Source organism: Numida meleagris, chromosome 7, assembly GCF_002078875.1.
Source record: "Numida meleagris isolate 19003 breed g44 Domestic line chromosome 7, NumMel1.0, whole genome shotgun sequence".
Classification (NCBI taxonomy): Eukaryota; Metazoa; Chordata; class Aves; order Galliformes; family Numididae; genus Numida; species Numida meleagris.
This window is the reverse complement of record NC_034415.1, coordinates 27,499,017-27,522,174: the sequence shown is the minus strand read 5'-3', so window position 1 is coordinate 27,522,174 and position 23,158 is coordinate 27,499,017. Positions and strand designations below refer to the sequence as shown.

Below are 23,158 nucleotides of genomic sequence, written 5' to 3'. Positions count from 1 at the left end.
TCAATTTACAGTTAAAATACCGTACAGTCTCACTGTTAGATCACACATCAATAGGGGCTTCACCTGAAAACTGCAGATAAAAGCTGAAGTTGATATCAAATTTCACTCTCATAAAGGAGAAGCTGACTTGGGAAGGTCCTGGTACAGCACACAACTTTAAAAAGTATTTTTAAATCATATCTGCATAAACGTTATTTCTGAAAGCAAAAAGATTGTGCAATTCATTCCTGCTTGTACTGTGAATGCAAAATTGGCCATTATTCCAATCAGTCCTATTCAAAGGTTTTAAGTTTTCCACAAATAAAGAGTGGGCTTTTAAATAAAAATTGCGACTACTAATATTTTGATTGTATCCACAGCATTCTACACACTAATTAAGATCATAAAGTGTGCCACATCTTGCAAAATCTTAACTACCCTCAAATCCCGTTGAATTCAATAGAAGCTAATGCTTCTCATCTTTACTTTAGGCCAAAAGCCAAGATTCTCTACTCAAACATTTTAATCCAAATGCCTGCCTCTTTGATAGTTAACTACTATTTGATACTTATTTGAACGACAACAAAAAATATTTTGAGCACAGAAAACCAAAGCTCACTGCTGTAAAAATTCAAAGAGAACATTTTAAGATGTTTCATCTGTTCTACCTAAACAAATTCTTATTTTGCAAAGCAGAGAAGGTTTAATTAATTTTAGAAAGTCTTTAGTAAGTTGTTCTTTCAGTGCTGAGACATGCAACGAACAACCAGGTTACTATACATAAGCAGAATATTTTACTTACAGCAACAATTTTGTCATGAACGCGAATCTGCCCATTGTGGTCAGCAGCGCTACCAGGTATGATGTTTTTCACAAAAATCCCTGAAGATTCTGCTGGTAGAGAGAAGGGAGGAAGGGGAACAAGTCATTTAGCTAGCCTAATTTATTTTCTAACTAAGCTTTTTTAATTAGAGCACTTCTCACACGTTTGTCCACACAGTTACGATTCTGCAAGCAGCCAACATTTGCACGTTACCACTTTACACAGCTTGACACAGAGTAACTGAGGATGTCTGAAGGAAGCAACTAGCAGTGGCACAAGCAGTACACAACCCATATACTGACTTCCATGATTTTTCTTAGAAGTGGCCCACAGAAGGCCACCTCCTCCATGGATTCATTCATTTCACAAGCCTTAAACCACAATCGCTTAAATCCATGCCGCATTTGATTTCTACAGGACTACCCAAGCTAGAAGTAAAGTATGTGCTTAAGTGCTTTGATCAAGACTTCAATCATCCTCTTCTAGTTAAAGAATTCAGTCCTTTAAATCTTAATGAAAAAGGATTTAAAATAAAAAAAAGAGAAACATGGTAATCAGAAAAGCTGTCCTTTGTCATGTTTGAAGTTTGATTATTAATTTTAACTTCTAATTAGATGTAGGAAATTAAAAAAAAAAAAAAACTAACAAAACCACAACAGTATAATCATCAGTTGAAATAGTAGCTTCTCCCTTCCACCACCTCCCCACAACCCCCATGTAAAAATTTGATGATTTTTAATCATATTGGCACTTCATCCATCCTTTTGTCAGTATTAAACTTCCTCTGACACCTGCCCAACACGACTTGTCCATGCTCAGCAATCTCCCCTGCTGGTACTACAAACCCACCTTTTCTCATTGCCTCCCTGACCCAGTTCCCAGCACCCACCACACCAGCCTGGGATTCCTCAATAGCAAGCCCACAGTATGCCCTGCCAATTGAGACAGCAGTAATGCAACCCTAGTTGCATCACAGTCCCAGCATATTTTATCAAGTCCTATGAGAAGATCCTACCCTTTGTGAATCCAGTAGTTTAAACTAGAGCTATTAACTGGTCTTTCAAGTGGTCTCAGAAAAACACCCTAGTACAGGTATTTTTAGCTGTTCCCTAAGTTTAGATACAGAAACACTCATCTGCCAAAGAGTCATAAATCACCTTGTGAAGGTGGCATACACATCACTCTCATTTGAGAATCTCTATGTCTCCTGCCTGGCAGAGAAATGGACTATTTAATCAGATTGATCATTTCTATTCTAAACCCTACAATTCATTAAACAAACAAAAGTGCACGTTGAGCTATTTTGGACATACTGAAGATGTCATTCAAAAACAGATGCAAACTGGGGACAGGCAATACTCCATGTTTTAAACTCTTCTTAAAATGTTCCATCTAAAATGCTGCAGGTACCACAGGGCAAAGTAAGCAAAAGTGTAGGCAGGAACCTGTGTTACAGTCTGCATATGCAGGACCTGTATGTTACAGTTTAACATCTTGCACAGTAACAACACAAGGGTGTAAAATTCACAGTCCAGCAGACAAGTGAGAACAATTAAACAAGATAATTGCAACTCTTGAAAAAAAATCTTTGGCTCAGTTTCACTTTGTAGCAAGTTCTTGAAACATCATCTTCATAGGTTTTGTAGGTTATACTGTTCCAAAGAAGTGCTCTCCATTTGATGAGTAGGGAATAAAAAGCATTTGAAAAGCTCCTGCCCTGGACTTGACTGAATGCCTTAGAACTCACCCACATCGCCTGCACCAGCATATCCAACAATTGTTATTCCCAGGCTTTGCCCGTTCTTTTTAATAAGTTCAACATCATGGGTCTCAAAACGAATGGCATTATCCTATAAATAAAACACAAGACAGTTAAAAAAAAAAAAGTCAATTTCTCAGTATCATTAGTGCATTGCAGGTTAAGATCTTCATAAGTGAGCAGTGATATTGATTTTCCTATTTTAGGAGGTATCACACTAGCAAAGGCGATATGTCCAGGAGTTTCTGAAAGCAAGGTGTCATCCAAAATCATTAATTGCTTTCAAAATTCTTTGCTACTATTTCTCCACATACTTGTCAGACACAGAATGTTCATATTTCATTGAAAACAAAAGTTGTCCTTAGATTGCTCGAGGGCCCTTGGATTCCACTGGCGTTTGGTAACAGACTTCCCAGTCAAGCCCAAAAGACAACAGAAATCTTAAACACCTCTGCCTTTCCTGATAAGAAGTGTCATGAATCCACTTGTGCAAGTTGTTTCTGCTGGACAGTTAGGAAGCCAGAAAACTGGTATAAATACGCAGGCTTATCACATCACGCATTCCTGTTAGAAAATAGTGATACCAAGGAAGTGAAGGGCAGCAGAAAAGGGATCTCAAAGCAGAGATGGGTTCAATGTCCTGAAACAAAGGAAACTGCACATACACACGGTAGACACACTTCTACTACAGAAGCAGTTGCCTACTTAAATGCAACTATGTGCGACCATGTAGGTGCCTGAGCTTATTCCTTGTTTTTACGCTACACTCCAAACCACAAAACCATATCAAAAGTCAATCTTGCACGCATCAGCTAAACAAATCTTGTATGATCTTGGTCTGATTTGAAGACTACCAAACTGCAAAGAGCACTGGAAATCTCTAAGTAGCCAAAGGCAATAAGAAGCAAAGCACTCATAGTTTGTATCCTCTAAAAACTATTTTTAAGACCTGAAGAGTATTAGTTTGTAAATGCTTTATTGTTGAACCAATTAGAAATCTTCTCATACCAAACAATACTCAAAAAGAGAAGCACATAACATGATCTGTTCCCTGAACCCTGCAATTAAAAAAAATAATAATAAAAAAAATCATTAAAGGTAGTAGCTATGATTAGAATGTGATCCAATCCTACAGTGGAGAAGCGTATTAAAAAGGTTACCGCAAAGTTGACCTTTACATATCCCATTGTACAACTACTCTTCTGTGACAAATGAAAATCAAAACTTACTTCAAGATGGAATTCAGAGAGGATGAGGCTACCCAAAGACACCGGTGATACCAAAAGAGAAAAATAGCGAAGCACATAGATCTGGCATTGAAAGGGATAAATCAAAACACATAAAACTGTTCTCAATAATCAGATACAGCCCAGTGGGATCAAAAAATAAGGAGTGATGAAGTCAAGGGAGATAGTAACATTGCCAACAACAAAGAAATAGACGTGGAAAACAGAAACCTTTTCTTAAGGGAAAGGACAAAGGAAATTTAATCAAATGTCTGCCAAACATCAGCTTCAGGAGGACCTATATCTACAGCAGGCCAAAGTTACAGTTGTGTGTGTTATTAACTTCAGTGAAAAGTGAAAGAGGTACATCTCCATCAGCTAGCTCGTTAGCTCTCCAAACCTCTTGCTCCATAAGACACTGATGGGAAGACAGCAAGTTCTGGTGCTCTGTCTCTTATCTTTAGCAGCAGGAACCAGAACAGCAAATGAGACTAAAACAATATCTGAAATGGAACTATGGTCCTTAGAGTCCTGCTATTTTTACAGTCAGAAGTCCTTCATGGTCACTGCTTTGACGCTACAGAAATTTTCCCTAAATAATGCTGTGGTCAAAACATGAAACATCAAAGTGGAATCTACAAAAATCAAAGTACAGAATTGTAAATACGATCAGCTGTAGTAGACTGAAGGCAATAATAGCAGTATCTTTGAAGGACAGAAAATAAGAGCAGTTTTCTTGTACCCACGCACAGATGTACATGGTTTCAGTTACTTTCTACTGCAAGCAACTCAAAGAAAATCAAATTTTAATACTCTACAGAAGAAAAACCATCACGTATTAAAAAGCCTTTCTGATGTCTTACAAAAAAGAAAAGGAAAATCTTTCCTATCCCAAAGCTCACAGAGAGTGAAAGTACTCAGAAACAAAAGAGAAATTAGATTACAGGAGAAAGTTCAAATGTGAATCAAACTGAAAGGCGGACCATGAAAAACACCAGAAAATTAATAAACACATTCAGATTAGCCACATTTTTGACTTCAGCCAATCTATCATCTCACCAGAAAAAGTGGTTTCTTCAATATGAAGGCTTTATTTAGATCAAAAAATAATAGATGGCATTCAGAATGAAAAGCATGAAATTGTAAGTTTTGTGGGTTTTTTTCCCCTCTGAACTACATAGCAGTAACGAGGACGCTGGAAAGGCAATCAGAAGGAAGAACATTTTAGAAAGGTTGCATCATTGACAGCAATAACAATCAATTAGTGACATACGGGCCCTTCTTTGCGACAAGGATCAGAGAAAAATAGTATTTTCTACTGGAAACAAAACTTTGGCCAGGGCACAGGCCCTGGAAAATACGACACAGCTAGAAAATAAGCGCTTCATAGCTTCTCAGATTATGAATTTTTATCATTATTTTCATAAGAACAGAGTATTTGATGACACAGGCCCACATTTAAGACCCAAGCCTCAAGGTATGTAGATTATCCATTTCACCTCTCTGGCATTCAAAATTCCTACTACACTTCCAATAAGAGGAGCTTGAGGGGACCCAACCACTTCACTGACAGCTGCAGCCACAGCAGCCTACCAAAGAGATGCAAGGTACGCACTTCTCCCCAAAGCCAGTGTCTGCCTTCACAGTGACTGCCCAGTAAGCAAGAAGGTGAATTTCTAACAACACGACTGCTAGTCTGACCTTTAAAGATGGTGCTTTAAAAAATTCACTCACTTCACTCGTATTTAGAAAACTAGAAAAGGGAGAAAAGGCTACTGAGATTCTACACCTAAATCTAAGCAGCACAGGAGTAGCAGATGGTGCACAAGCACAGCTTTGTTTATGTTTCAAGACCTACTGTACACTTAGTGTAGCATTTGTTGATTTTAATTACTCAAAACTGAAAAGAATGACTTCAAAAACAAGAGACTTTGATATGACCATGTTAAGATTTGCTAAAACAAGTTTCAAAATTTTTAGATATATTTCCTATCACAGACAGTAGTGTAGACTATGAAAACATTACACTTCTGTTTCACAAAAAGATGATAGTGCTGAATAATTCTGGTTTGGCCATGGCGCTCCGGCTTTCAAACTAGGGAAATTCACATTCAGGTTTTAAACCCCCTCACAAATGATTGATTAGCAAAAATGAAATTCGTGAAAAAGGAGAACTAGAAGCACCATTTATTGATAGTACTCACGGTCTTGATAATTAAGTCAGACACTTTGAAATAAATTCCATGCAGCCGGTCATTCTGATCCCAAGATTAGGGGCATTAATAACATTACAAAAGGGGAAAATTACAGAAGATGGAGCTAAAGTAATGATCACTTAGATGTATACATACAATAACTGGAAACTCAGAAGAAGTGTTTTAGGCATCAAGAATGCTCTCTGTTCCCCTCCTTGCTGATTCCAAGCCACAAACATACTTATAAACCTCATAAGCAGACACCAGATACTTACATTTCCATTTTGAAATGAAGGTAGTGCACTGACTGGCCAGCTCACAGGAGCTGGGGGACTCTCCGTAATTTCACACTTTGGGTCTCTCGCAACTATCATCCTGACAGAATTCCCACAGTTTCTCAGCACTTGGGCAACTTGTTCACTGGTCATTCCCTGCACGTTGGTCCCTCCAATCTGTAAGATGTGATCTCCTGTCCGGAGCCTCCCATCCTTCAAACATAAATAACATTGCAAACAATTTTTTCAGGATGTAAAAATTGAAAATGCTTACAGAAATTTTCTTGACAGCCAATGCAAGAGAATACAATAAAATTGACCATCGTTGCAACATATTAAGGAACTCAAGGAAGTTTTCAAAATATTAAGTGTTGGTTTCCCCACAGCAGTAAACCATGGTAAATCAGCCTTTTCAAAACTAAGATATACACAGGTCGATACCACTGTTCCTAAGGAAATGGTTGCTTTTCTTACTTAGGAAAAAAAGGGCAACAACATTTCAGAATCACAAAATGGCTTGGGTTGGAAGGGACCTCAAAGATCATATAGTCCCAACCCCAAAATATGTAATCTTATCAGCTGTTATGCTCTGCACTTTCATAGAATGAACTGCATAGAGCAGGGGTTAGAATTTAGAGTTGCTAATAATGCTTCTATATTAACTTGGCAATTCTTTTTTCACATGACTAGCTCCAACTCGAGCAAGCAACTCCGTTGAAAGTAACAGGACTCTGCACACACACAAACCATTTTTTACATGATAATTATAATTCATGACCTACATCATCACTTCTAGTATAAGAAAGCATTCATAGCACCAAATGCTCAGCTGGTATTGATCAGCACAGCCCTACCATCTTAGGTGCACTGATTTATACAGCAATCATAGTGGAGTTATTTCCAGGACTAACTCAAACTCATTTGCAAATTCATCCAATTTTAACATATATATGTGCTCGTTATTTCACGTGTTCTTAATGATGTCTCATTCAGCTGAGAATGATGTGGTGAGTTCTTAACTTACATGCTTCATTTGTAGCCAACACACTTTATTCCTTACAGCAAAACAGGTGCTACACAATAATTAAAAAATACTCATTTATACATGACAGGTTTAGAGGAAGGCAGTCAAGTAACAGCCAACATTTTCCATTAAAGCTCCCTGAATCTCCAGTTTTCATTTCCATCCTATACTAGAGGAAGTAATTTAATAGAACATATATTCTTTTGTATATTACTGGGTCTTGACAGCATGGGCTCCAGTTCTCGGACGCAGCAACTTTTTGTGACCAAATTCACATTAAAAATCCAAACCTTGCACGTGTTCTACTCCTGAAATGTAGCAACACTCAGTGCTGGATCTTTAAAGACTGGCAATCAGAAGTTGCAAATCGAACCTATACAACTTCAAAAGATACCAGAAACTTCAGAAAATCTTGCAGAAAGTATCAGAAGTACTGAAAATATTAGAAGGTTAGACAACCTTTCAGAATTTCTGCATGTTCAACAATGTTGTATAAGCCAAACCATATCTGAGAAACAACTTAATTTGTATCAGGTGCTGACTTTTTCCTCAATCATATCTTCAACGTATTTATTTATAAAGTATAAGTTGGCATTCAGACTTTGATGCTATCAGCTTCCTTTTGTTTAAGTGTACTAGTTTATTTTAAGACTGTCAAAAGCAGTTAATTATACTTTGCAATCAAATGAGAAGTGACATAATATAACAAATTACCCGATCTGCTAATCCTCCAGGAACAATCGTTCTTACAACGACACCGCTCAACTTTCCTCCTACAATTCCAAAGCCTAATCCCGAGCCATTGTTAATCAGCTCAACGTTCTCAACGTGGCCCCAACGAATCTGCAATTAATAAAAAGAGAAGAATTTAGTTTCAGTCCGTCTTTAATGTTTCTCAATATCACCTGTACCAGAAACAACAAGAATCAAAGCACTTCTTCTCTCTTTGCCACGTACTGGAGATCTCTTGGATTTTCTTCTGTCAGCTTCATTTCCTTATAAATACGCAGTGGGATTTCTCATCTCTTACTAAACATACATTTTGTCCCTTACTTTCATAACAGGATACAGGGAAAAAGCTTGACTAAGAAAAAGTAATTCTAAGATTTTCTTGCCAAAATGAAAACTATCCTTCTAGTTTTTCAGAAATCAAGAATACTGCAAACAGAAAAACAGTCCAGAAGCTTGAACTGGCCTAGTTTTCACTTAGCATTGCCCAAATTCTTCTGTTATGTCACTTACACACTCAAAACAACACCAGTACATGCTGAATTAATAGCTCAGTATAAATTCTGCCATCCTGAATTGGAAGCATGTTTCTAAGTTACGCTGTACGATGACCTTATGTTCTACAAGACAATCTGAAAATAACAAAGCTGTTAAGTAACCCAAACTCAGGCAATGTTTCTGCCAGATTAATATCTCATAGAAACCAAAATGGAGCAAAGTAGGCAGATTTAAGTCTTCTGTGAATAAAGAATTTATTAGCATACTGAAAATCTATGCCAAAGCCAGTTAAATATCATAAAAGGAGTTTAAAGACCCCCTGTAGAGATATATTTTTGTATTTTATTTTGTTAGTCTGTTCAGTGCAGATCTTTCAATGAAAAAGCAGTTAAAGTTTAATTCTTTAAAATTTTCAGTGCAATAAACAATATTGATTATCCACTAAAACCTTCAGATTTCACTACCTCTGTAATAATCATAAGGGAAATAATTACTGAGAATAAGGAAAAACACTGCTCTTAACCAGATTTTCATCAAAACCTACTAGCATAATAAATTAAGATTCCAATATTGCAAACCCTGGATTTAGGTGTGCAGTTCAACCAAATTCAATGAAGCCACCTGGACCATATGGCTTGAACACAGATGCAAGCTCAGCCTTAGTTTATTATATCTGAGTGACAATCACTCCTTGTTAAAGGAAACAAAAGGGTTCACCATGAATGAAATCTGTAGATTAAAAAAGGAAGATAAAAAATGAATGGATAGGTTCTTTAACAGATTAAAGAAAACCACAAAGGTAAGGCTTTTGGTTTTGAGCAATTTAAGTTTCCATTGGTTCTGGTATTTCAAGCAGTGCTCGCGATAGGTTATGTTTACAGTCTTTTAAGATGTAATCAGAGCATCTTTAATTGCTGAGTGCAAGTATTTTTCAGCTGGGTATACTTATAAAACACTTTATCCAGACTACGCTGAACAGACCCTGCTGCTAGGAATATGCTGATTTACTAAAGCTTCTACTAGCACATAAAAACCCAGGAACTTTTTTATAACAACTTCATGCAGCTTTGCAGTGGAAGCATTATACTTATTGCATGATCAGTCTAAATCAAATGTCATTGCAGATAAAACATGATTAAAAAAAAAAATCCTTATAGGTAAAGCTAGCTGATACAAACACTTAAGACTAGAAAGAAACAGTATCCAGCATAGTTCAAAATCTGCTTTTTACAGTATTACAAAAACTCACAGTCTCAGGTGGATTTATATCACTCAGTGAGACAGGCGAAGTTCTGCTGTTGCCTTGAACTGGCTCCCTAGCAACAACCAGATGTAAAGATCCTGTGGATTGCTGGAGGAGTGCAATAGCGTGCTGATGAGAAATGTTCTGATCCAATGGGGTGCAATTAATGGCCAGTATGTGGTCATTTTCCTTTAGTCTTTGATCCCTTAACAAAACATTAAAAGAAATTTTAAAATGCAGCGCAGTGACTTCCCATGCAAAGTTTACATAAAAAAAAATCTACTTATTAGACTGACTTCAACTCACAAATTACATGCAGTACACACTACACTGAATTGTTCAGCCAAAGTTTGTCCTAACTTTATCACAGTATGCAAGTTTATTCAGTTTTTTCCTTTGACTATTCACAATTCAATGAAATCCCCTCATTCTTTTTTGATGATGTTAAACTATAGGACAGGAAAAAAACGTTGAAATCATACAACAAACTAGGAACAATTCTTCATTACTTTTAGCATCACATGACATAATCCCTAAGTGTCCACAACTCAGGCTATGATATCGCTTTGTATTACCATCTGATCCTAAAGATGGTCAAGCTGTATATTTATATTTTGCTCAAAATTTATAAAACTCAGACATCAAACTTTCTTCTGGCAATAGACAGTTCAATTTATACTATACCTCAAGATAACATAAATCTCACAGTTAATTCATCTGAGTGATGAATTTAGATTTGTGACAAGAGAGAAACCATCACTTATCTGCATTGTTAAATATTCATTCTGAGCACGAGACCAAACTGTTACATAGACAGACACTGCCTTCAAAGCTCTGTAGGAATCCAAAAAAAGGCTCCAGGAGATCTCAACTCAGAACCAAGACGTGAAACATGCCGGGGAAATTTCTGAAACCTCCAAAACAATGTAGCTGTACCACTTAACTACTGCATTTTAAATTTCATTTTTCTCATGCCGCATTTAAGATGTTTTCCTGAAATGTCTTTCTTCAGGCGTTCGCCATATTTTAGACTCTCTCATCAAAGAAAGTGAGCAGCAGGTCATCAAATCCTAAAGTGAGATATTCACCCTCCTTTGACATCCAGATCAGTCCATCTGTCTCCACTTTGAAAGAGCCTAATATGCTTCTCTTGTAAGTGTTCTCTGGTGTGTTCTCTGTGGGCCCATAGCCATTATCATTCCAACCTCTCCCCACTCTTTTTGTCATCCTGTGTTGGCACTTCCTGACATGTGTTATTTAAAAAGTGACACCAATGACTTGTAATCTAGACACATTTTCTTTAAACATAATTCCAAGCGCTGCATTTGTCTCACGCCAACTCTTGTGGTTTTACAATCACATTTTGTTTTTCAAGGATTGCTCTGTCTTTTGTTTTCGGGTGAAAACTCACAGACAATACAGGAAAAAAATGCCCGAGGCCTTGATTCTATGATGACATCTGTGCAGGGATCTGCTGGAAGGACTGGATCTTAATTTACACAGGAAACACACAGTAAACCCAACTATAAATAGAGCATTGTCATAGACACATAAATAAAGAAACAAGGGGGGAAAAAAAAAAATCTTTTAGTGATACAATGAATAAAAACCCAGAGACTAGTTTTTATTTTCCTTGTACTCTTTTCCAAGTTGCCTTTGTTTTTCAATCAGTACTCAAGATTCTCTTAAGTGAGTCATGTTTTCTGGAAATTCCATTTGTGAATGGTTTGGATATTCGAAACTCGTCTGAAAATCTGATCCTCAAAACATGAGTCCCTTTGGCAGAAAAGCCAGAACTCGAGATACCACCACCACCAAAGTATCCCACCAGATAATCCAGACAAACACGTTAGCCTGACGGTCATCAGTGCAAAAATCATGCCTTCTCTTTTTCACAGAATTGCTGCAATTTTTCCAATACAATAACAAAGATCTCACCTGTCAGCCACGCTTCCTGGCTGAACTTCCTTGACAAAGATACCCACTTCTCCTGAGCTGGGATTTTTAAGGGTAACGACACTAAATCCAAGACCTCCAACAGAAGGCTTTTCAATCTTTATTGATTCTATTTGTCTCCCCTAGTAAAACAGAAAAAAACTGATTAACTAATTTTTAATGCAATAGAATGAGCTAGTTCAAAATTTATGCACCAGGAGAATTATTCCCATCCTAAGACTAAACAAAGGCAAAACACTAAATATGTTATTCCTATAAAAGCTCCTCCATTTATTATTTTTAATATAACAGAGTATTGGATATGCGAGCACTCTGAGATTCTGAAACCTCAGGGAATTTAAGAGCTGCTTTCACACTTCATTCACATTATGAGATGAATTCCAAACTGGATGAAAACTATGAACAAAATGCTGTCTAGAGCAATATATTTGGGGTTTCTGGAAATGCTGCACAGTTAAACTAAATTACTTGTCTTTTGGCTCCCTTTGCTTTTAATGCTGATTTTTAGGTACACGTTCAAAAGATTGCAGCTTTTAAATACAGAAACTAATTTCCTTCCCATTCCTGCAACTTCACATTTAATGCAAAAAAAAAAAAAATTACTTTTGCAACTGCCTGCTTCTCAGTTCAAATGCATTATTTCAGGGGCTGTTTACTGGGAAGCCTTACTTAGAGCAAGCACTTCTATCACAGCCGTTTTATCCAAAATAATGTGCAGTCTTCACTGTTAAATCTTTTATCAGATGAGTTAATGACACGCTAACAAGAAGAGTTATGCTCAAAATATTACAGCTACATTAAGGTAGTCAATTAGCAACAGTTACTTAATATAGAAAGGCACGACTAACCAATTAAATTAATGGCTCAAAGTAACACAGAACAATGCACTCATGGTATAAATGCCAATTGCACATGGGTGGATGTCTGCACCTGTACAACTTCCATAAGCATCTGGTACATGCTACATCATGTTAATGAAATCAGCATCTGTCTGGCAAAGTTGAGACATATTAAATGAAGAGTTAAATAAAATATTACATGCCAGCTCTTTTAATCATTTGCACTGTTCATATATCAACAAAGCTGGTACATTTCCAATTCAGAATGTACTTGATAAAAAATCTTTCCATCAAAACAAGTTTCTGCAGAAAACATCCATTTTCAATTAAGTGTCATCAAATACCAAAAAAAAAAAAGTTTTCTGGCAACTGAAATTTCATTTCTACATTGGTGTGCTCGGTAGAAAATAAAACAGAAAAAAAAAAGGCAAAGAAAATACTTTCCATTGTTGACATTATCTTTCACAGGGGAAAAAAATGGGTTCTCAGTACCTCGGTTACTGGCTCAGGTTGCAGCATGCTCCAAGATGTACAACAAAAGAGTACACTTGATCAAGAACTTCAAAATCATGCAAGAAAAGGTCTGACACTGAAGCTTGGTTGACTGAACCTGAGAGCCTTACCTTTGCCATCTGCTGGATGATTGCATTAAATTCGTTAACTCCCAGGTTTGGAATGAAGGTAGATGCTCTGGGCTCTGGTAAACTGCTCTGTTTACACACATTTCCAGCACTAACTGATTTGTCAGCAAACACCAGCAGTCCTCTCTTGGTAAAATCAAAATCTACTGACCGGTCAGGTGGCATGTAATTGAGCTGTTAAAAATGAACAAAGATGTAGTAAAACTATTAAAAAGGAACACAAATTTCAACATACATAATTCTGAGTGAAGACTGACAAAGAAACACATGTTTATATATCCATATTCCCACAAATGTACTCACCTGTATAATTTAAGTCATGTTAACGTGTAAGCTATAATCAAGCAAGCATACCAACTTTAAACTGTTTTACAGAAAGGAAAGTTCCCTGAATGATTCAGCTGTGTTTCTACTCCACTCATTTTTGTCCATTCTACCACCCTTCTTTACTGCTTGTGCCCATCCTCCTCATTTCACCCTGATATTTAGTGCTTTTGCACAAGGAGGCACTCAAACACTGGTGGAACTGCCAGGCAAATTCAGACAGTCTTCACACAAGAATCCAAACTTTTAAGAGACACTTCACCACTCAAATGCCTAGTCTATACAGTTTACAACTGAACACGCAACCACTGCTAGAATCAACAGTTCCATTTCTAGTCCCGGTAGATAACAAGGAAAAGCAGAAACACTTCCAATGCAACAAAGTAAACCAAAAAAATCCCCTCCTGAATGAAAGTTGTCAAAGGGGACATGCTTAAGAAAAATTTAAAGAAAACTTAATTTTCTAGGCACGTTAAGCCTGAGCATTCTGGATATAAAATCCACTATGTCACAGTTATAATGCATGATCCTAGATTTGGATTTTTGCTCACTTTTAACAGCTTGCAGACGTGTGCTCAAGCCCTGGAAGAAGGGAGCAGATGCTGCAACAATGCAAACAAGGGAAGAAGACAAGTATGAATGGCACAGCCACTATATGCTATGCAGGCAGCAATACTGGCAATACATTTAGCAATGACAGCATGGTGGCATCATTCTCCTGAGACCTACCCCACCGTATCTGCAGCTGGACAGGTTCAGTAACAGCAAAGACAGGGATTACTGTTGCTTAGAGTATGCCAAGTCAGCCCCGGATTTTTAAGCTTTCATGCCTGACTTGGCAAACTGCAAGGTGGAGGTGTCATCGACGTCCTCGTCCACCAGATCTGAGCATCAACTGGCATTATATACCAATCCACATAAGTCACTTCCACTGCCATACCTAACTGACTTTAAAGCTAGCTTGGATATGACTGCATCAGAGCTTGGCACATCTTCAGGGTGATTTTCTACATTTTATTTCCCAAAGCAAGTTAACCATTCTTGTACAAGTCAGCAGCAGTTAAGCAATAGTGTCTTTTAAGGAGACAAGATGCTGCTAGTCAGCTGATAAATAGTATTTCGTTTCTGAGAAAAACAAAGAATCTCAGTTCCAACTGCGTTCAGAACTCAAAGTATTCGAGCTGATGTCTTTCCCAGATGCTTTTCTCAGACTGATGTGTTCTCAACATCCCACTCTTCTACATCCCTATCAAAGCACGTTGCCCTATGACTAGAGTGTTGTAAGATCACTTCTCATTTTAGTAGAGACTTGGTAGATACCAGCTTGACAAGAAAAAGGCCAACATGCAGTCACACCAAGTTACAGCTTATTAACGACTGTCCTCATTACTACATGCCTACACAGACTGTTCAGTTCCAAGTTCAGTATAGCTATCATCACACCAACAACTGTAATTCCATACTCACTTGATCTTTCAGTTGCTTGATGGATTGCTGGAGGGTCAGTATCTGGTTAAACAAAGGGCTCCTGAGAGTGTTACGCAAAACAGACAGGTTCTCATTATGTTGGACATCTCTTTTCTCACGCAGTTTTGCTTGCAGACGGTCAATGATCTGCAGCACCTGCTGTTTATCTGCACCACAAAGTAGTTACATGTTAGGAATGGAGCGTCACTTCTCACCTCTTCACAGAGCATTCACTTTCAGGCTACGTACCTGCAGCAGGGTTTTCAGGCATGTTGGAAGGTATTTTTGGAATTACTCAGAATAATCTAGATGAGATAAAAACAACAACAATAAATAAATAAACTATATCTTCGAGTGCAATGCTTTAAGTTAGAATGCCAATAAATGCAGTAATAAAATATTAAGTTAATTATAACAAAATGAATTAAAAACCACTGCTGTTCCCTTTTCAGTATAGCCAGTTGCACAGCAGCCCAGCATACTCAAAGATTTCTCCTTATTCTGTGTGCTGCTTCTTTTACACTGGAAAAGGAAGATGAACAACTCTTTCAAAGATGAGGAATAGTACAGGTTATAAAACAACAACAAATTGGCCAAGGAAATTGAAGCCGCTCAATTCAACCAAATTATTTGGAATGAGAACATTAAGGTTGTGATCTTTTCAAATACACACACAGTTTAAATCCTCATATTATTTAATAGGTGCTTCCCTCCCACTTGCTTTAACTATTTGTAGACAGTGTTCTTATCACAACAGCTCAGCCCTGCCATATGTCCATGCAGGTGAAACCTTGAAATAAAACAGTTCCTCAAGAAATACCTATAAAATGATGAGGTTCCCTTCACTCACAACACAGTACAGCATTAAGGCCCCAAACTGGCCAACTCAGTTCCTAGTCCAACATCTTCTTAATCACAGCCCTGGTACCAACTAGGCGAAAGAAAACCATTTCCTCCTCCTCCATGTGTTTGCCTTTGTCTCTCCTATGTACGAGACAAGCTTTGAAGGAACACAGTATTCTTTCCCACCCCTCTCTGCAATGCAAAAGAGAACAGGTCTCCAGCCGAGGCTGAGGCCTAGATGGCAGAATCAAAACAACAGACTTGCAATTAGCACTGATGATAAATTTGTAATTTCACTTGCAACTTATTATGTTGATGCGGAGCCTGTCATTTTGAAATCTATCAAGGTAGTTATAGCAAAACATAACACAAGATACAAGATTTCTGCACTTAGTACAAGCTCTTCTGAAAGAAGTCAACCGTTTAATAGCACAATTTACATAATTTCAACTCTGCCCTGTATATAACAGGGTAACTTCAGAATAATATAAATTTGGAATTACTTTGGAAAAAAAAAATCTCTATATAAAAAAAACCCTCTACATTTACTTTGTTAATCTTGCAATCTAAGAGCAAGAATGGTTGTATGTGAACTGCAGGGCCCTCTCCCAGCAGAGCCTCTGACCCTCTCAGCTCTTCCTCAGATGCTATGCACGCCCCAGCTGAAAATGTCTGGAGTTCCAGGAGGACACTGCAATGCGTAACAGAATATTAATTAAGCAGATGAAAAAGAAAGAAAAAGAAAAAAAGATATCTGTGGTATGTCACAAACCGTAATTTCAGATTTATGTACACTTTGCTGTATCTAAGCAATTTTGGCTTCTACGGGAATTCCTGCAGAACTCAGTGGATTTGCAAGGTTTCCACTTAGGGCCAAGCAAAACGAGTCGCTTTGCAAGACTATTAACAGATTTAGGAGGTCATTTTAAATCAAATTCATAGCTGGGGTTGAGGAGGCATACAACCCCGAAAGATTTTCAGGAATGCATCTGAACATACGTAAGTTCTGCAGCTTTATTTCCTATCCCATTTGAAACAAAACACTTCTAATGGCTCAGCAGCAGCCTTTGATTCTGCGCTGAGTTCTGATTCTGAAGAACAGATGAAAATACCATTTCCTTATATACTCCTGAGTCTTCATCTAAACCAAAAAGATGAAACTTCACCTCCTTAGCTAAAAATACTGTGTGAATCTTAACAAAACAGGAATATAAAGGTTTTTTTTTTCCCCCTTCTCAATATAACTTCCCATTTTCCCATCTCATGCCAGCAGCTAAAACAACAAAGCAAACCAACAACGGTGAGAGACAGAAGAATTCCTATGAGGAAAAGTGACTTGAAACACCTTTATGCTAGCAGCAGGGTGGACATCAAACCCAGAAAAGAAATGCAGTATGGCAGGAAATAATGACAACTTGACAACACTGTATCCATCTGATAGCTGGAGCCAAGAAGCCAAAGTGTCTTTCACGCATTTTGTCCTCCTTCCCTTCCCATCTGGGCTGGGCATAGTAAGCTGGAGCAGGGAGTTAAACACCCAACAAACCCTCCACGTTTTGGTGGGGCGAGCCTCCTGCCCACCTAGCGCTCAAACATGGGATGGGGCTGGGACCAGGACCACACCTTGCAGCAGCAGCTAGCGGTTGCAGCAGCTCAGCTGCGCTGGCAAACTGCACCATGAGAAATAGCCTGCGTCATTCAAAGGCAGCCTCAAAGAGCCGCGCTGACAGTCTCCAAGATTAATCTTTTTTCCATTACAGCGGGTGTAACAATAGCAATTATGACAATGGGTGCAGATCTGAGAAAGAAAAATTAGAGCAGAAAAATGTACGTAGGATATCTAGGCTCCATCTAACATGCAGAAGTCCCCTGGAGAAGGAGGTAAAAAAGGAAAATAAAAGAAGAAATACATTAAAGACAGCATCAGTTTCCTGCTTGAGCTGCCCCAAAGCACTGCTGAGAGCCACTGCAGACTGCTCTGCTCCAGCAGATGCTGAAGTGGACCTCAGGTACAGTTAGTAGGAAAGTTCAAGTTTACACAGCGCTTTGGGATCCCTCGTGATTAAAGCTGGCCTCCAGACATCTTGCAATGCTTTTTAATCATTTTTTTTTTGAGCAATATGTTAAAGGCACTCTCAGTGTTTCTTTGTTCTCCTTTCTTTCGTAAAAAGAGCATGGGGGGGGGGGGGGGGGGAAGCATTTTATTTTCAAGTAGACAGCTTCTTCTGGTGCAAGGGGATTCCAGAGAATACAAGCTAATTCCAAGTTTTCAAGTAATGTGTAATTGAGAACAAGTCCCTAAGACAGGCCTTTGGGCTCCAGAGAAACACACAGCTCCACCCACCATAGACCTGTTCATGTCTGGGGACCCGAATAGATAATCATTAATCAATTTCCAAACACTGACGCTTAGGTCTGAGCAGGGTGCCAACAGATTATTGACAGATTAAGAGGTCCCTTCCTAGATGACAATATTGAAGTGATCCAAAATGCAGTGGTTTGTCCTGTAAAAAATAGTTCACCCACTCTGCATTCAACTTCCTCAACTCCGTTCTCAGATTTCTACAGCCACTTATTTATCTTATTTATCTTATTGGTAGACAAAGCTGCAAACCTCAAAGTTCAAAATTCGTGTCACAGCTTCCAGCGCAATTGTAAAATTGTTGCAAAAATCGTGAATTTCAGAAAGCTTAGTGTTTTGTAACACCAGAAAAAAAAAACCTCACTCTTCAGCACAGCATGCATCTGGGTTTTTACTGTCTTCACTTTTGAGAGCTGAACTCAACACATCATAGGGAGCGGGAAAGTTTCACAAGGTTTTGTATGAAATCCTAAGACTTGGATCTCCTTCAAAAGCAAACTAAGAAAAAAGGAATTCCCCCATGCTGGTGCCAGCAGAGGTCATCAGAAGAGCTGAAAGGTTTAAGTCTTCCCCTGCCATCACCCCCCAGAGCTGCCACGGGGCACTCAGCCCAGCACATCCCAAGCTCAGAGGAACACGACACCTCTGGCAGTGGCCTTGACAAGCACTTGCCCTCCATGAAGGGCTGCTGGGAGACTCCACCAAGGGGCTTTCTCCTGGGAGCTGAAGGAGGGCATGGTTTAGCCAACAGAGATGCTTCTGCCCATTTCCTGCCTCTTACTTAACAACTGCAACTGCTTCAGCCCCAACAACCTGCATCCTCCCAAGAGCTGCGCTCATAGGGGAAATCTTGCCTCGCCTGCGGCTGTCCCTGCTCAGTGCCAGTGTAACCTTCTGGGCCATTAAACACTGCAAGTCCTCACCACACAAGTGCTAACTGCTGCTATTTTTCAAGGGCTCCTAACAGGGCCATCTGAGCAGGGAACAGCCAAGGGTACTTCCCAATCCAAAGTCACCTTTCTGCACTGGTGCAGCTGTAATTTTTCCTAGCACGGTTACCAGGAATGACTGATATGTGCACGACTCTTCTTCATCAGTCCTAGGAGCATCTCTAACTTGGAAAACGTCAGTCCAAAGGCAAAAGCAAGAGAAAACAGCATTTCTTAGTGTGAACTTAATCTTAAAATGGTCCTAATGCAGCATTACCCGTAACCTGAGGTATTAAAAATAATACAACTTACAAGCAGCTATGTACCGATTAAAAAAAACCAACACTGTAGCACATTTTGCTGTTCCGCTTGGTTTTCCATCTTAGAACACACAGAAAAATTCAGTCCGACCAAACTTTGCATGTACGCACCTCTCAGATGGAACCACCAAGAGCCGCTGTTCTGTGCCATGTTACAGTTTTTATAAAATAGCTACAGTGTATACGGGCTTCTCCGGGCTCTTGTAAGAAAGAAACAAGTGAATAGCGCTGCAGACACGTCAATAAAAACACACCAAAGGTCTCCAAGGAAAAACAGGCCAACGCTAAATACTGTCAAATATCAATAAACCCCCTTTGTGGGGAAACCGTCCTGCTGTTAGAAATCCTCAGCAGCCACAGGATGAGGGAAGCGAAAGAATCCTGTGTACCTGTGATTAGCAGCCTCGAGAGCAGCCTTACTCATGTCTAAGGCATGCCAGCTTCCCACAGGCACAACCTGAATTCCTGTGGGCTCCGGCCCGGAGGAGAGCACTGCCACGGAGTCTCTGATGTCTGATAGGAGGCTGAGCTCACACCGAGGCCACTCAGTGCAGCAGTGAATATGCTACGAAACTTGTTCTAGCAAAACTTGTGGAAAGTTTGCCTCTGGGATCTAAATGGTGGCTAATTTGAGTGGAACAGGACACTTAAGTCCTTCAGTTCTGGTGACGACAGCGCACTCAACTGATAAACCACTCTGTTGTGGAGGAGGGCTGTTAAAACTGGAGCCATGCTCCATTTCTAAGCCTTGAAAATTTGACAAGAACGGAAACAATAGCCTTCCCATTAATCAATCCCTACATAAACGGTAATAAAAAGTTGTTTTGTGGAGAACCTCTGAATTGAAAGGCACTGATGAAAGGTGTCACAAATATACTTCACAGAATCACAGAACCACTAAGGTTGGAAAAGACCTCTAAGATCCCCATCCCTCCATGCCCACTGCCCACATCCCTCAGTGCCACATCCCCGTGGCTCTGGAACACCCCCAGGGATGGTGACCCACTGCTCCCTGGGCAGCCCATCCCAGTGCTCAGCCACTCTTTGGGAGAAGAAGTGTCTCCTAACATCCATCCGAAACCTACCCCCGTGCAACTTAAGGCCATCCCTTCTCCAAGCTATGGAAGGGGTCCACACCCCGCCGAGCGACGGAGCCGGAGCCCCCCAAAGGAGCTTCGTGGTGGCAGCCCGAGCTCCGCCTGCCTTCCCCAACCCCACACCACACCTGCACCGGGCGCCGAGGGCAGCGGGGCGTCCCGTGGGGCTCACACCGGCGGGAGCCGCCCCGGGCCGGGCCCACCCCTCCGCCCACAGCGCCGCGAGCCGGGGGAGGGCAGGGGGAGGAGGGGGCTGCTCGCCGTCCCTCGGGACGCTGCTGAGGGAAGGGCCGCACCGCGGCGGTGGGCACAGGGCTGGCGGCCGCTCGGTACCTGCGGCCAGGAGGAGGAGGAGGAGGAGGAGGAAGAGGAGGCGGTCGGAGCGGAGCGATGGCCGCCGGCTCTCACCTGGGCGGAAGCGGGAAGCCAACGTGCCTCACCTGCGGCGCAGGAAGCCGGGGCGGCGCGGCGGGAGAGCCGCCTCCCGGGGGACGGCCGGGCCGCGGCGGGGGCGGCACACTGCCGGACTGCGGCCATGGGACGGGCGGGAGCGGCCCCGCTGTCCTCAGCCGCCTTCAGCAGTGCCGCGGCCGGAGGTCAGCCGAGAGCAAAACGTGGAAGCTGTAGGGAAGCGTTATGTGTGCTTATAGGCAGTAAAGCGGTGGCTAAACATGGACTCGGGCGGTCCGAGCCCCTAAACCCTGCAGGGATGACGCGAGCTGCGCTCGGGCTCCGCAGCACAGGCCCTGTCACTGACTGAGATGGGAAAAGCCTCGGGAAGTGTAGGGCCAGGACACAGCTAAGCAGCTGTAATGCTTTTCCTATGGAACGCCTCTGGATAGTGGATACGTCTGCTCTCATGTATATACACACGCACTGAAAATATCAAATGAAACCTCACAGAAATACTTTTTATTCTGCTACCCAGTTTCCCTGGCTCACATGCAGCTCTCGCACAGCCCCACCAGCTGCATAGGGTAAAACCTTCCAAACCTTTTGTAGTGAATGTCAACTCTTTAGGAACAGCCTTCTCAAGGCTCTGCCTCTTTCCCCCCCCCAGCCCCCCCAGTTTGTTTCGTATTCAAAGCAACTGCAGTTGCACTAAAGCATACAGCATGCTAAGAACACACCATTCCATCCTCCTTTTAAAGAAATTCAGCTTCTCAATGCCTAACTTCCCAGCCCTCACTCTCAACTTTAATTAACGCAGCGCTTGTGAGAAGTGACAACGTTCCTGACAGTGATGAGCAGCGAGCTGTGTATTTATCCGTCCTCGAGTTACAGTGCAGACACAGAAGCACAGCACTTTTCCCATTGGAGCACCCCAGTCTCGATCTGGAGGGCTGAGTTCATTGCTGAGTGCACTCTGTCCATGGCCTTTCTTTCCCAGTTGCTGAAGGGCATATCAATTTTCATTTGCATAGTTTATCTGCTGAACTCTGCACTGCAAATTTAGTATACACAAATCTCCCAGAAGCTGTTAGCACTATTTCACATCAGTGAGATCTTTGTCAGACCTCCACATATTTTTAAGTCTGCACTGTTACCAATTCCTTGAATGACTGCAGCTGTAACAGATCATAGGTATGGACTTACGTGTAAGTCACCATTCATTCAGGAAAATAATTACCCATGAAACCAAAAGACTTTCAGAAGGGCTTCAGAAAACTCTCAGAAGGCAGTAGCAATGCACTGGCATGGGCTGCTCAGGGAGTGGAGGGTTCACCGTCCCTGGAGGTGTTCCTGATCTGTGGGGATGTGGCACTGAGGGACATGGACACTGAGCGTGGTGAGGGTGGGTTGGAGATCTTATTGGTCTTTTCCAACCTTAATGAGTCTGTGATTGTTTTCAGTCTCTGGGTCCCCATATGCTTTCCAGGAGATGTTTCTGGAGCAGATGGAAACCCACAGCAGCAGTGTTGCCTGTCCTGGGCACATCTGCCACTCAGTGTCCCTTCACCCCATGCAAACAGCCCGGGGTCCCCTGCAGCTCACAGCTAAAAATTAGGATTCTCAAAAACGCTAGAAAAATAGGAACTGACCTTAAAAAAAGCGAGAAAAAGGAAAGGTTAGTAATCACCAGAAAATACCTCACAAAAAGCACACCGTGAAGACAAAGCTTGCCTGCTCCAGGTACTTAGTACTCAGAAAAAAAAAAAAAAAAAAAAAGCACTTTTAGAAGCATAGAACCAGTTATATGCAAAGACACAACAACAATTTCAAACTATTTCCTGCAGGACACTGCCCTGGCAGGACAGAGCAGGCACAGGACACCTGCTATACCTCATAAGCACTGAAAATTGTTTCTTAAATTCTTCCAGAGGCGCCCAGAGTACTAAAAACAACGCACAGGATACTCACGGGCCCCCGTGCTGCAGGAGGGGGGCACGCCCGGCTGTTTGCAGTCACTACTTCGGTATTTAGGAGAGGAGGGCGGTGCTCACCTCCCTGCTCCATCCTTTCCTCCAGACACCGCCCCCGCGCCGCTCTCACCCTCAGCCTCCCCCTCAGGCGGCGCTCCGTGGAGCCGCCATCTTGAGTGAGGGCAGGAGGGCACGGCCAGGAGCTTGAAGCGGGAGCCGCCATCTTTACTCGGGGAACGAGCCTGCAGAGGGGTCTGAGCCAGCGC

At 41.0% G+C, this 23,158-nt stretch overlaps 1 protein-coding gene across 11 annotated transcripts in view; it reads right to left on the bottom strand.

The window, feature by feature from the left end:
- PATJ (PATJ, crumbs cell polarity complex component) overlaps positions 1-21,020 on the bottom strand; it is a 147,142-nt gene extending 126,122 nt beyond the window's left edge. For 6 of the 11 annotated variants that reach the window (XM_021405461.1, XM_021405453.1, XM_021405462.1 and 3 more), the window contains exons 1-10: positions 20,863-20,964; positions 15,228-15,283; positions 14,979-15,145; positions 13,170-13,361; positions 11,690-11,829; positions 9,758-9,956; positions 7,996-8,124; positions 6,258-6,470; positions 2,550-2,652; positions 782-873 (exon numbers count right to left, since the gene is read on the bottom strand). In XM_021405461.1, coding sequence (XP_021261136.1) covers positions 782-873; positions 2,550-2,652; positions 6,258-6,470; positions 7,996-8,124; positions 9,758-9,956; positions 11,690-11,829; positions 13,170-13,361; positions 14,979-15,145; positions 15,228-15,249 — 1,257 coding nt within the window. In that variant the 5' untranslated portion in view covers positions 15,250-15,283; positions 20,863-20,964. Of the gene's footprint in view, positions 1-781; positions 874-2,549; positions 2,653-6,257; positions 6,471-7,995; positions 8,125-9,757; positions 9,957-11,689; positions 11,830-13,169; positions 13,362-14,978; positions 15,146-15,227; positions 15,284-19,543; positions 19,607-19,821; positions 20,047-20,517; positions 20,690-20,862 lie in introns of those variants that run through there. The other 5 variants (XM_021405454.1, XM_021405458.1, XM_021405455.1 and 2 more) reach the window with 5 other exon arrangements.